The following is a 14,514-nucleotide window of genomic DNA, read 5'->3' as shown; positions in this document are numbered from 1 at the left end:
TGAGCGAATTATGACGAAAGAATACAGCTATTCCATTTTTAGAGCTTCCTAATGTATTTAGTTTATGATCTTTTGGTTTAGCGCTCGAATAACACATCGAAGGATAGCTACTCCCACGGTCAAGAATTATAAGCTAAAAACTGGTAATGTCAAAAGGAAAAAAAAGTTTTGTTTTTTATTATTACTTATTACATTGATAAATGAATCAGCTTACGTACCATCTTTTGTTAAATGTTTTGCGGAGCCCCTAGTGAATACATCACCTTGAAAAGTGAAGTCTAGGAACGAAATGTAATGTAATGGCTTTCTTACCCTTTAGACCGAAACAAATGACTGCTCTGCGGCAGAATTAGGTAGGCTAGCTCCACCCGTTTGACTTCACAATACATCCTAACACTGTAATTCTCTTCGGTGCAATTTTTCAATAAAATATCATTCGTAATGTCAAAATTCTAGAAATTACTAATAAATAACATGGCGAGCACTATATGGCTTCTAAATTCATTATTTCGATGTATCGATACAAATATCAATAATAATAATAATAAATTTCTCTCCCAATAGTCTCTAACGCTCCGGCCGATTGTTGCCCACCTCGCCGGAGTGTGTCCTGCCGTCTTCTCAGGCGAGGCAGTGCTTAATACACATATTAATAACAATTCTATACTATTTTTTCTTACACCACATGTACAGAGTAAGCATATAAAGCAAATAATCAATTTTTCATAAATTTTTCAAAAATTTATAATAATTTTTTTTAAATTCATAAAAAAAATCATATTAAGGATTGAAGATTTTAAATATTTGAGTAAATCTTTATATTTGAGAAATGACAACATGCAAGTCATTCATATAATATAAATCTTTTACATTTTTAACAAATGGCGACTAGGGACTGACCATAATTTTGACGGAGCCAAATAAGGATTCAATGACAATAAAACGAAAATCTGTATGTCGCCAACTTTCACTAGATCACTTTTGGCGGTAAGGTCAACGCGCTCAGAGGACTTAGTATGACGTCATTCTGTTTCTATTGATGGCCAAAGCTGATTAATTTATTGTCATAAAAATATATTATTATAATGATAATTCTTTGTACTTAAAATATTTGGGCATGCAACGAACACCGTATTGTTTAAGTTTAATAATCGCAGTATATAAATGCTGAAATTAACATTGTATTCAAATTTAAAATTAAATGGATAGACTTAATACACCCACTTCCAAACAGGAGTGTACATAAATCTATATATTAATATGTGAAGCAAAAATTTTGTATCCCTTTTTGCGAAAATTGCGCGGACAGATGAGTATGAAATTTTCCACACTTATAGAGAATATAGAGAAGAAGTGCACAATGCTAATTTTTTTTTTAAATTATGCATAAAAGATACCTACATTAAATCAATAAAGAAAACATTACACACACTGCCATGTATTTGACACACACACATATACTCTTTGTTTGTTGTCAAGCTTTTGTTATTGCTTAAAGCCTGTAGTCAAATTGAGAATAGGTTAGTATTGTTTATCTTTAATATTACGAGTATTTGTCTATAGTGTAGTCTTGGCGAAATCTGTAACAATAGAACTATGTATAATAATGTTGAAACTTATAATTTCAATTAATTATAGTCGAATTTCGACTACTGCGTGACCACTAGTTATTTGAAATCCTTATTTCGGTATGAAATCGACATGCTATTTTAATTTCAAAAACTAGAAGTTTGACTTATCGGCCATGTTTTTCGGTGCACCAATAACAGTGAACCACGTCACGTTCTGTTGTGATACGAATTCTTGGTAATATCTTCAACAAGTTTATTTGTCTATATTTGTCTACATCTATACCGTTGTAAAGCTTAATAAAACCAAGCAGTGAAGTCGAGGACCAAAATGGAATACTGATGGCATGTTGCACTAGGATCCTGCATGAGTAGATAGAAAGCTCATGACCCTTCTGGTGATAGATATAAAGAAAAGTGCAGATATAAAGAAAACCTACTGGGATTATAAAAAAAAAGAAGTACAAATACGTCCTACAATCTGTAATGGTATAACAGAAGTGGCTTTATAGTTTTAAAGACGGGAGAGAAATGTGTTAGTAATAATCACATAGAAAAACTGTATTGAAAACCCAACACCCTTTGACTAGGATGCTATTGTTTCGATATAAAGAGATGAAAATAATCTGTTTGTTATTTAAAAATCGCTCTCACGTCACGAGATAGGTTCTTTGTGCTAATAAATTATGGTATTTTCTTAATGTCCCGTTAACAATAGTGTTTACTTACCTACTTACTACGCCCACTAGATTGAAAGTCATGGTCGTGATCAGTGCTATCGTTTATGATCATAATATAATATAAGATGTCAACAAGAGTATTGCAGTGCGGGATTTTCTTAAAATAAGTTTTATTAAGACACGACTTCGATAGTAGAGTTTCAAATAGAATTATCGAAATTCGACCATAATCTCAACTGACACAATATTTAAGGATTCTTTGATTGAACATAAGCTTATATATTGAAATGATTTAATAATGAGCTTAAATAATGCCAAGTAAATCATATAAGCCCTGACAAGGAGCGGCGTAACAAATTCTGCGGTCTAACCTTTTCTTAAATTATAGTCTTATTTAATTATTAGACCTTCAATAGAATTATAGCTTATAACTATTTTGAAATAAACAATATTGAAGTCGTCGTGGCCTAACGGATAAGGCGTCCGGTGCATTCGTGTTGGGCGATGCACCGGTGTTCGAATCTCAATTGGGTACCAATTTTTCTAATGAAATACGTACCTACTCAACAAATGTTCACGATTGATTTCCACGGTGAAGGAATAACATCGTGTAATAAAAATGAAACCCGCAAAATTATAATTTGCGTAATTACTGGTGGTAGGACCTCTTGTGAGCCCGCGCGGATGGGTACCACCACCCTGCCTATTTCTGCCGTGAAGCAGTAATGCGTTTCGGTTTGAAGGGTGGGGCAGCCGTCGTAACTATACTTGAGACCTTAGAACTTGTATCTCAAGGTGGGTGGCGCATTTACGTTGTGGATGTCTATGGGCTCCAGTAACCACTTAACACCAGGTGGGCTGAGAGCTCGTCCACCCATCTAAGCAATAAAAAAAAAAATTATTCAATTCATTGTTACCTCTATTTTTGTTAATTATACTAATCAGCTACTATTACTTGTTTACGAATAAAAAAGAAAGCTATTATTAACAGAGCATGTGTTGATTTTCACGTCATTTCCGAGGTAAAGTTTTAATTATAACTAGAGGTCCCGCAGTAGTCGAAATTCAACTTTAATTAATTGGAATTGTAAGTTTGTACACTATTATGATTGTATTTTATACTTCTATAATCACAAATTTCACCAAGACTACACTATAAAAAATATTAACAAAGACAAACAATATTTAATCTATTCTCAATTTGACAACAGACGTCAAGAACAAAAGTTTGACAATAACTAGTATGCATGCGTGTGTGCGTCAAATACATGGTATGTAGTGTGTGTAACGTTTTCTTTATTGATTTAATGTATCTTTTATGCATTATTTAAAAAAAATATTAGCATTGTGCACTTCTTCTCTATGTTCTCTATAAGTGTGGAAAATTTCATACTCCTCCGTACGCGCAATTTTCGTAAAAAGGGATACAAAGTTTTTGCTTCACGTATTAATATATAGATGACAGTTACAAATTTTTTAGTCTCCTCAAAAATTGACTAGTACTTAATAAAGCTATATTGTCATATTAACGTGAAAAACACAAAACAATGTCAATTGCATTTTACAGAGCAATTTATGAGTACGATCGAATAGAATTAAAGTTCAAGCAGCAATTGATTAAATTAGAGTCGCTGAAAGAACCTCGCAATATCTAAGAAATCAAATTGGCGCAGAGATCGGGCTTTTATATTATTATCAGCTGCAGAAGAAAATCGCGCGGATAAAGTGCTCCCGGGACGGATATTCAGTTATTTAGTTCAGGCTATGTACTCCAGAAGCAATATCTTGTCGGGATCTGTTCTGCATTCAATAAAGCTGTATTTTTTATCGACCCACCAGTATATGTAAACTCTATATGATTTATGACATAAATCTTAAAATAGGTTAATATGTTATAATGGTGACTTAAATGGTAATTTGATTATTGAAACATTAGAAGAAGGAACATTAGAAATATTAAAAACAAATTTTTTTTAATTGAAATATAAAAAAACATAAAAACTGGTGAAGCAATAGCTTTAAATGTTGTTGCTCTTTACAGAACAACTCAGTTTGTGCTATAGTTTTACTAGGCTAAACTTAATTTTGATGTCAATAAAATAATACAGAAAGGATTAATTATTACATAATAAATACATAAGGGATTTATCTAACAAATAATATAACGCTACGTTTATTTTCGAACTGCAATAAGAGCATTCCGATTTGTTAATTTGAAGCTCTTCTCTGTGATTACAGAAAATAATCAGTTTCTTCCGTTGGAACTTGTCAACGCACCTAATGTTTTGATTCGTAAATAAATCGTAATTAAAATGATAACTTTAACTTGATATTTTATTTGAAGTCGAAGACACAGATTCGCTACTAATGCGGTGCTGCGCCGCGGGATAAATGGCAATTTGCAACTTCAAACTTCAAAGATTCCTTTATAGGATATTGAGATTTAAAACTAGGTCAGTGGAAAATTAAAAAATATGTATATCCAAATTGTTACATCAATTCGATAGTGCTTAAAAATTCAAAAATGCCTTACTATTTATTGTAAGAGACTTACTGGAAAAATCAAACAAACCAAAAGTACATGTGAACCGTAAATAAATCTATATATTAATACGTGAAGCAAAAACTTTGTATCCCTTTTTACGAAAATTGCGCGGATGGAGGAGTATGAAATTTTCCACACTTATAGAGAATAGAGAGAAGAAGTGTGCAATGCTAATATTTTTTTAAAAGAATGCATAAAAGATACATTAAATCAATAAAGAAAACATTACACACACTACATACCATGTATTTGATGCACACACGCATGCATACTATTTATTTTCAAACTTTTGTTCTTGACGTCTGTTGTCAAATTGAGAATAGATTAAATATTGTTTGTCTTTGTTAATATCTTTTATAGTGTAGTCTTGCCGAAATTTGTGAATATAGAAGTATAAAATACAATCATAATAGTGTACAAACTTACAATTCCAATTAATTATAGTCGAATTTCGACTACTGCGGGACCTCTAGTAATATATAATTGCAATCGTCCGGCGTACTTGCACAAACATAGATGTCAGTTAAGGATAAGTGAAAGCAAATCTGTATGCACGCGTTCTTGCGTACACGAATCGATTCAAGCAAATCGAGATCTTTATCACTTGTTGCTGAAATCGAGGTTTTTTCCGTCACGTAACGCAGAAGTGGTAGATAATTAATGCACGCTCAGCATTTGGTGGACGAGCTGACGTTAGCATGATTAGTGACATAAATTCCATCAGCTTAGCTTGAGACACGAGTTCTAAGTGACAATGTTTCAGTGCCCTGGAAACACGGGCCACTAAGTTTCACGCCGGATCTTCTCAGTGGATCGCGTTTCGGATCCGGTGGTAGATTCTGCAAAACACTGCCCTGGCTAGGGTTAGTGTTAGTAACGTTATCAGGTTTGAGCTCACCTACTTTTTAGGTTACGCTGACATAGCCTCTCAAGGCTATCTATCAGCTTAGGTAGGAAAAAAGTTTCAGTGCAATTTCTTCTCCAGTATTCGATCCGAAACGTATTACTATTTACGGTAGAAATAAATATGATGGTGGTACTTATCCGTGCGTGCTCACAAGACGCGCTACCACCAGCAATTACGCAAAGTATATTTTTGCGGGTTCGATTTTTATAACACGACGTTACCCCTTCACCGTGGAAATCATTCACGAACAATTGTTAAGTACATACATATTAGAAAATATATCAATATTTTATTAGAAAATTGTTACTTGCATGCGAGATTCGAACACTGGTACAGTCGCATCGCTAAGAATCGATACAAATGCACCGGCCGTCTTGTCGCTTAGGCCACTGCGACTTCAGTAAGTTCATAGTGGACTTGATCCAGAAAAGATATTTACTGGGGGGTGCCGCGTTTTCTTTACTTTTGGGTGATTACTACAATGCTGCGTATTTCTGCCGTAAATCAATAATTCGTTTGAGGGGTGCATCAGAGACCGCAGTAGAATTGAGGTTTTCCCTTAATGTCTCCCTAATTACTAGATTATCACAAGCTCATTGGTCTGTCCAAACATATAAAAAAACCATTCAAAATAGGACTGCATTGGTATATAGGTCAATAATGCACTTCATTATTTTACATAATCTTTATATCACATAAATATTACTTTAAATTGAACTCCACGGTCAACAACTAAACTCATGAAGGCTGCCCACATCCGTGGCTATTATGTGTGATTTCAAATAATATGAGAGATTTAAAAATAAAAATCATAAAATAATGTTCTGTTACATATTAAGTGTTGTATTAATATTTAGGAGTGTGAGTGTTTTTTCAGAAGATATCAATAATAATATATGTAGAAAACAAGAAAATTAAGCACGAATCCATATAAAAACGATTTTTGTAATAAATGCTAACTATTCTTTAAGTTTCTGACTTCAAGATCTATCTCAATTGACATTTTAAGTTACTCGGTTATTGATGCCCGAATTTTTCAAATTGTACATTACGTGCTCATTATTGGTAAAGCTACTAAAACAGTATTTAATTTAGCATAAATTTTAATATTAATTTTCTTTTTGTAATGGTTATCTTATCATTGAAGGATTACTGGTGGCCCGGAGGACTTTCCAGTTTCACCAGGACAGGTGGGCGAGCAAAGGCTCAGCCAGAAGGGGTGGGATTTGCTAACAGCTGCCCGAGCGCCTCCGAAGGAGACCTAACAGCTCAAGAGCAGCTGCTTCGCGAATAAATCTACTACCGGATCGGAATCGCGACTCGCTGAGAAGATCCGGCGAGAAACTCAGCGAGCTGATTCATGGGTCGAATGGGTTGCACGTCGAACTCTTTGTCGAGTTTGACGAGTACAGTTATCGGGGTCCCTAAGCCTGCTCCTAGTGTTAGAGCTGAAGGCGTCTAGTGCAAAGGTTATTGGATCTGATGGATTCGTAAGGACGTGTAATGGTTATATGTTATGTTGCTCTACTCACTCTAGTACTCAGTACTAGCTCAGAGTTTAATGTTCTGATACTAGTGCTAAAAGTTAGTACAATTTGATCCCCTTGTAAGTTTAATATTATGTGACCGAACTATTCAACGAAATTTGGGGTTAAATTTCATTTATGTTACCGGCTTCAGTACCATTTGTTTCATTTATAAACAGACGATAGCGTTAAAAACTTATCATCTCTTTTGCTTTAAAAATATCAAATGAATCACAAAAATAAGAATATATCAAACTTAAAACTTCCTGAAACTTATAACGAGCTGAGTACGACGAGCGATCTTCGGTTCGGTTCAGTTTTGAATAGTCTGAACTATATAAATTCAAAGTATATTTATAGACTCTAGTATTGGTACTAAATGTATTGAAAATTAGACTCATTTCACAATGTGTAGAAGTGCTTTACAATTGCACTTTCATGTACAAAATTTCTGAACTCAAGACTCATCATCTCATTGAGTGCGTGTATTTTTTTCTGAATAGAAGTTAATTAGATTTGATATTTATTTATCACGCAAAATTTTATAAGCCCCTTAAATAATTTGTATCGGTGGTAAAATGAGAATTATATTAAATTGTGTTTATTAAATTCTATATCGAGAAATATTACATGTAATAGATATGTTAGTTGCAAATTCGCGCGTCACCTTTTGTATTTTGATTGTATTATCGGAGCATCCACTCTGTGGACTGTGCAATGTATCAACTAAATCGAATAAACGGCACACGAAACGATTCGACCAAAGAAACAAAGGCACAAATATATCTACATATTAATACGTGAAGCAAAAACTTCGTATCCCTTTTTACGAAAATTGCGCGGACGGAGGAGTATGAAATTTTCCACACTTATAGAGAATATAGAGAAGAAGTGCACAATGCTAATATTTTTTTAAAATAATGCATAAAAGATACATTAAATCAATAAAGTAAACATTACACACACTACCGTGTATTTGACACACGCACGCATGCATACTATTTATTTATTGTCAAACTTATGTTCTTGACGTCTGTGGTCAAATTGAGAATAGATTAAATACTGTTTGTCTTTATTAATATTTTTCTATAGTGTAGTATTGGCGTTGAAAATACAATCATAATAGTGTACAAACTTACAATTCCATTTAATTATAGTCGCATTTCGACTACTGCGGGCCTCTAGTAATACTAAATAGTACACATAAAACAACAGTTTGTATCATTAAAATGCGAAGCTCTCTTTCGTAGTCACACATGTAAGCAATGATAAATTAAATTAAAATGACAAACTCCGTGTTTCTCAATTTAATGGTAGTAATTATGAACACAATTGACGTAAGGAATTTTCGTTAATAATTTCCTTCTAGATTTTAAATCATAGCTTGAAATTAGAACGAGTATAATAAGCGAGTATGCGTATTATTTCAGGGTTCCGCATTCGAGCTGGAGTGTACTAGACGGATTAACTGCGGCCTCAAAATGTGTGCTTTGTGTTCGTTAACAAGCAAATTTGAACTTTAATTCGAATGCTTCGTAAGTGAAAATTTGTCTGTGACGTTGGCATGAGCGTGTTCGAAAATTTCGCGTGGTCATTAACAATACAACAAAACGACTTAGCGACTTCGCATACGTTTTTTATGATATTCGCCTAGAATATCGTATTTAAGTGTCGAAAGATAAAATATGTCAGTGCTAACCAATACAACATTATTGCATATCAAATCACCAAAAAGGTTAATTAACGAAATCACATTCTTTTTAATTCTTGGATATTTTATGATAAAATCTACTTACTATTTTTGGAAAATTTGAACTTGGAAAATGTCATAAATCCGATGTTAATCAGTTCTTACAAATTCTTATCATAGCCCAGAAATATTAAACCTATGAAATAAAATTAAAAAGGTGAAAGTTTTTTTTTTAATAATTACTCGTGGTAAAAGTAAGCAACATTTGCGTTATTTTATCCACTCATATACATATACATACATGTATGACAGTCTGTCTTTAGTTAAATGATTAGGTAAAAACTTTATGTTAATATCGTCGCTCGCGCATACAAGATTCGCGGCAACGATTAACAAGATTGTTAGTTACTGGACAATGGACTCTGATTAATTGTTTTCTATTTAATTTGCGTCATTTTAGTACTGAATTTTAAAAAGCATGCTTTAGCACATACAAAAAACGATAGACAATGGTTTCATTGTTTTTGCTTATGGTAACACGACCAATTATTATATTAGCCGAGAACCGGTATGTAAATTTTGTGTTTCCATTAAAAACAAAACATGTATAATATGCTGTGAGCAAAAGTTAAGTTCTAATTTCAAAATCTGACAAATATTATTTTTTCGCATGCCTGCATTGTTCCACTCACCTTGTGACAGAGTCGGTGCAAGCAAAACGCTCCAAATAACAAGGCACAATAACATTTTGATTTAGTGTCTATTGGGAGAGAAAAAAAAATCACTTGTCCATGACGTCACTAACCACAAACACAACGAATAAAAATTTTAAATTTTCGAACTGTCGATTCGCGATTTCCGCGCGAAAGTAAAAGTGTCGTGGTCGCGTGGCACTGGCACGGTGGAGTAGTGTGGCGAAGGTCGGCTGACAGTAGACTGGCGGCTGGCTGCCGGGCCACTTCGGAGCCCCCACCTCGCGTCCGCCTTTCACCGTTACAATTCGTAACCCGAAAGACTGTTGAGCAAGGCTGTATGACGATTGACATTCAACAAAAACCATACGGAAACAGCATGTTTACGCGGGCGCTATCCTGAGGTATAGAGACTGGTGTCTGTACAGAGCGCCTTGCATCAATCCATTCTTTCATAACTGAGATAAACGTTGCAGTTCAGTACTCAAGGGAAAGGCGTTCTTGAGGTCAAACTTTTTGTATTCTTTTTTTGTTGGGACCATATGCCTTTTTCGATGGGTATTTTAAAGGGGATGCCAAAGTTGTATCCCTTGTAAATCTTTTCTGAATAAACCTCAAATGCATGCATGGTTAATATGTTTTTTGTTTAACTTGTGAACGTATCGGGAGATGCGCTTGCGTCGTTTTTTAAGAATTCAAATTTCTATGGTGTCATTTACTACATATTCTTGTGAAGAACTTTAAATTAATTGTTAACTTGTGTGAATAATTAAATACCATATATGAACCGATTTAAATAAATTTTTGTTGTCATAAATTTTCAAAAAAATGGACCAGCTGATATTTGACGTAAAGTTTTAATTACATACATTATTTGTGTAGATAGATATTCAGAACCAAATGGAAAAAATGTTTCTTGTTTTGCTCTCTCTTATTTTTATAATTTTCTTTTTAAAACTAGTTTCATTAAAAAAACTGGTTTAAAGTAGTTAAAATATTTGATACGTCGTTCTATATTTTTTGTTTAAGCTTCTTTAGACCCAGTTCGGTGGTTAAAGTGATTAAAAATTTCAAATCTGGTTCCTACGATTTTCATCCAGTCCATATCCATTTGAAAACGTTTTATTTGTCAATTAGATTAGATTGCCAAATAAATTGGATACTTATACCTTCAAAAGATACAATAGACAGATGTTGAAAGCCGCTTATAAGCACATTCAATTTTACAAACTAATTTGTTAACGGTCGGGTTCTGTGTATCGATTTTTGTGTTATTTGTACGAAATTTTGTTATTCAGAACATCGGTGTATCTTTTTATATTTTGTTAACAATAAATAGCTTTTGAATAGCTGTGGAATTAACAATATCTAAATTTAAGTTAGAGGCTCATTATTTTTCTCAGCATTCTTAATTTAGTAGAGTCAGCGACTAACTAAAATACCTGTTGAGCGGATATCAAAGAAAACTTGGAAGGTGAAGCCCTTTTGAGATAAGGAAATACCAAGATGCTATTTAAGTACAAGAAGTGAAAGTGATCTTCGTTAAGCGTCAGGAATTTATAATTACAAGGTATTTTTAAAAATAATGTATAATAATAATAATAATATAATAATATTTATATCTTCTTCTTTTTCACCTTATCCCACTAGGTGGGGTCGGCACAGCTAATTTTTCTCTTCCATTCTCTACTATCAGCCGTCATCGCAACACTCATTCCTCTCTCTCTCTCATATCGTCATTCACACACTCCATCCATGTCTTCTTCGGTCGACCCCCTCTACCTTGCACTACCATTTCCATACATCTCCTAGTCACATGCATCTTCTCTCTACGCATCACATGTCTATACCACGCTAACCGTCCGCTCTTTAATTTGTTGCTTACCGGGGCTACCTTCACACTTCCTCTGATATACTCATTATTCATACACTAATAATATTTAAATATTATTTATTTCATAATATTATTTTTTAGCAGAGTTGGACATTAGATTTAGCAAGAAACACGGTCTAGAATTAATCGCTTAGTTTTGTTGTAGCTACAAATTCTATTGCAAAACGAGTCCTGTGCGAATTCACCAGAAGCTTAAGAGGGCTTTTGGTACGATTTTCCCGGCCGCGAGAAGTTTGAATAGCCTCATAAGCTATCAGCGAATAGGTACAAGAATAAAAAAAAAAAAGTAAGGAGGTAAGAAAGAAGTTTTTTTTATTGCTTAGATGGGTGGACGAGCTCACAGCCCGCCTGGTGTTAAGTGGTTACTGGAGCCCATAGACATCTACGAAGTAAATGCGCCACCCACCTTGAGATATAAGTTCTAAGGTCTCAGTATAGTTACAACGTCTGCCCCGCCCTTCAAGCCCTACCCGCGCGGACTCACCAGAGGTCCTACCACCAGTAAATAAGTAATTTAGTATAAAAATAAAATAGAAATAATAAATAAAATAGTATAAAAACCAGTAAAATAATAATATTTATATATTATATAATAGTATTATTTCTTAGCAGAGTTGGACATCAGATTTAGCAAGAAAGACAGTCTGGAATTAATCGCTTAGTTTTGTTGTAGCTACTAATTCTATTGCATTTATGCACAAAACGAGTCCTGTGCGAATTCACCAGAAGCTTAAGAGCGAGCTTTTGGTACGATATTCCCGTCCGTGAGAAGTTGGAATAGCCTCTTAAGCTATCGGCGAATAGGTAGGAGAATAAAAAAAGAAAAAAGTAAGACATTAAAATAATCATCGGTCACATCATAGGATGTCATTTTGTTTTATATATATTTTTTTTATGAGAAAACGATACTACCGGTTTGCTCTCAAAGATATCCCAAATTTTTAAAAGAAATAGTCATTAATTTAAGTTCTATTTAAAATTTGAAAAATACATAATTTTTACCAATTTTTTGCAAGGTGTACAAGATAACAAAAAAAATTAATTCAGCTACAGATTACTTAACTTATTTAATAAATGTATCTCTTTTATTTGATTAGTTTTGTTAATTTTAAGTATGTTTCAATGATACTATGTACACATATGGGCTTGTTCTTGTCTGAAATAAAATAAATCATTCATTCATTCATTCATTAATGCAATATTTAGATCATTGATATAGATTTAAATCTATAAATTCTCTCAAAACGGTGTTTAACCACTGATCGGTATGAGAAAATGATGTTGTTAATTACTTTATTCTTCTTCTTGACTTGCATTATTGGGCGGTCTTACATTAGACTTCAATATTGGCAGAATCTCAATTTTGTTTCAAATAAATTGCCACAGCATGTTTCGTGTGCCTCGACGTCACGTTCCATCTTCGGGTGGACGGCAAATTGTTCTGAGTATTCCTCTTTCGGAAATAATTCGGTTAACGTGAGCCTTTACGTACAAACGTGAACTTGGAACATTTTGGATCTTATAGCAGTATACGAGGCCTTTCATTTTGGTATCATCTATGTGCGATGTGGAATATTTTATTTTAAATTTTGAAAAATACCGTCTTGGCAGCATACTCATCCGACTGTTTCGAACATCACATATAGCTTTATTTATTTATTGCTTAGATGGGTAGACGAGCTCACAGCCCACCTGGTGTTAAGTGGTTACTGGAGCCCATAGACATGTACAACCTAAATCCACCACCCACCTTGAGATATAAGTTCTAAGGTCTCAGTATAGTTACAACGGCTGCCCCACCCTTCAAACCGAAACGCATTACTGCTTCACAGCAGAAATAGGCAGGGTGGTGGTACCTACCCGCGCGCACTCACAAGAGGTCCACCACCAGTAATGAACCAGCCAGCTTTAAAAAGAAATAATATGTTTTTGAGTTCTCGGCCTTCTGCTTACACTATTTTTCAAGACAGTAAGTTTCGTGATCACCGCGTAACCCAATTTTGTCTTAACGAATAAAAATGACTACTATTAAAGTGTAAAACAAAATATGCAAATTATCGTTATATGTATTTCGTTTATTCATAGCCTTGAACGACATAAAACTTTTGGATACAACATATGTATGTGTAACTAACTCTGCATGAGTGTACCAGACTCACCACAATCCGGGAGGAGTGGCGATTGCTCGTGAGGCGCATAACATCTGCCCACAGCAATCATACCGAATGATGTCCACGACTGCTCTGACAAAAGTGATATGACAAAGAAAAAAAATATATACATATATGTCGGGATCGCGTTATATCTGTTCACATTCAAATACATTAAAGCATTTGATTTTCCTAGATATAAGCATATATAGGTAAACTTGTGGTAGGCAGCGGCTTGGCTCTGCCCCTGGCATTGCTGAAGTCCATGGGCGACGGTAACCACTCACCATCAGGTGGGCCGTATGCTCGTCTACCTACAAGGACAATAAAAGAAAAAAAAACTCATATGTACTTGGACTTAATCTTAATACATCTCTATCACTGATATTATGTGAGCCATAAACCTGTCTGCCTAAATGACAACGAAAATCATAGATGTTACATTCCCAAGTTGAACAATTGAAAAGTTTTTCAGCTTATGTAATGTTTTATATATTACTTCTAATTTATCTTTTCTCACATTCACAAATGCTGATTGTTTTGTCAGTTTAAAAATATAGATACTAATCATTCAGGACAGTAGAATAAGTAATGTGTTAGTGTATATAAAGACAAAGTAAGCGTGTGTATAGAAATAAATAAATGAAAACACAAATTCACACATTGAACGAATTTATTGAATACACACATATATAATAATAGTAAACATCGAATTCATATTTAAATATTTACTTTACTTTATTCATATTTTATTATTTCTTTTCCACATTCCAACAAAACGTATTTTCAAAGAATACGTGTTAAAAAAAAAATAACAACTAATTTTATTTATATTTATTAGAACAGTGTTACTATACCAAGT

The 14,514-nt window shown here is 33.8% G+C and overlaps 1 protein-coding gene across 1 annotated transcript in view; it reads right to left on the bottom strand.

Annotated features, from left to right (window-relative positions):
• The window catches only part of LOC101737840 (sushi, von Willebrand factor type A, EGF and pentraxin domain-containing protein 1), a 117,241-nt gene extending 107,377 nt beyond the window's left edge, over positions 1–9,864 (bottom strand). The window contains exon 1 of the mRNA XM_004932780.5: positions 9,609–9,864. Within this exon, the coding sequence (XP_004932837.1) occupies positions 9,609–9,663 (55 nt within the window). The 5' untranslated portion in view covers positions 9,664–9,864. The remainder of the gene's footprint in view (positions 1–9,608) is intronic.
• Positions 9,865–14,514: the final 4,650 nt, after the last annotated feature.

This window comes from Bombyx mori, chromosome 1 (genome assembly GCF_030269925.1).
Source record: "Bombyx mori chromosome 1, ASM3026992v2".
NCBI lineage: Eukaryota > Metazoa > Arthropoda > Insecta > Lepidoptera > Bombycidae > Bombyx > Bombyx mori.
Note: the sequence above shows the minus strand (reverse complement) of the source record. Positions and strands in the feature narration are given on the sequence as shown.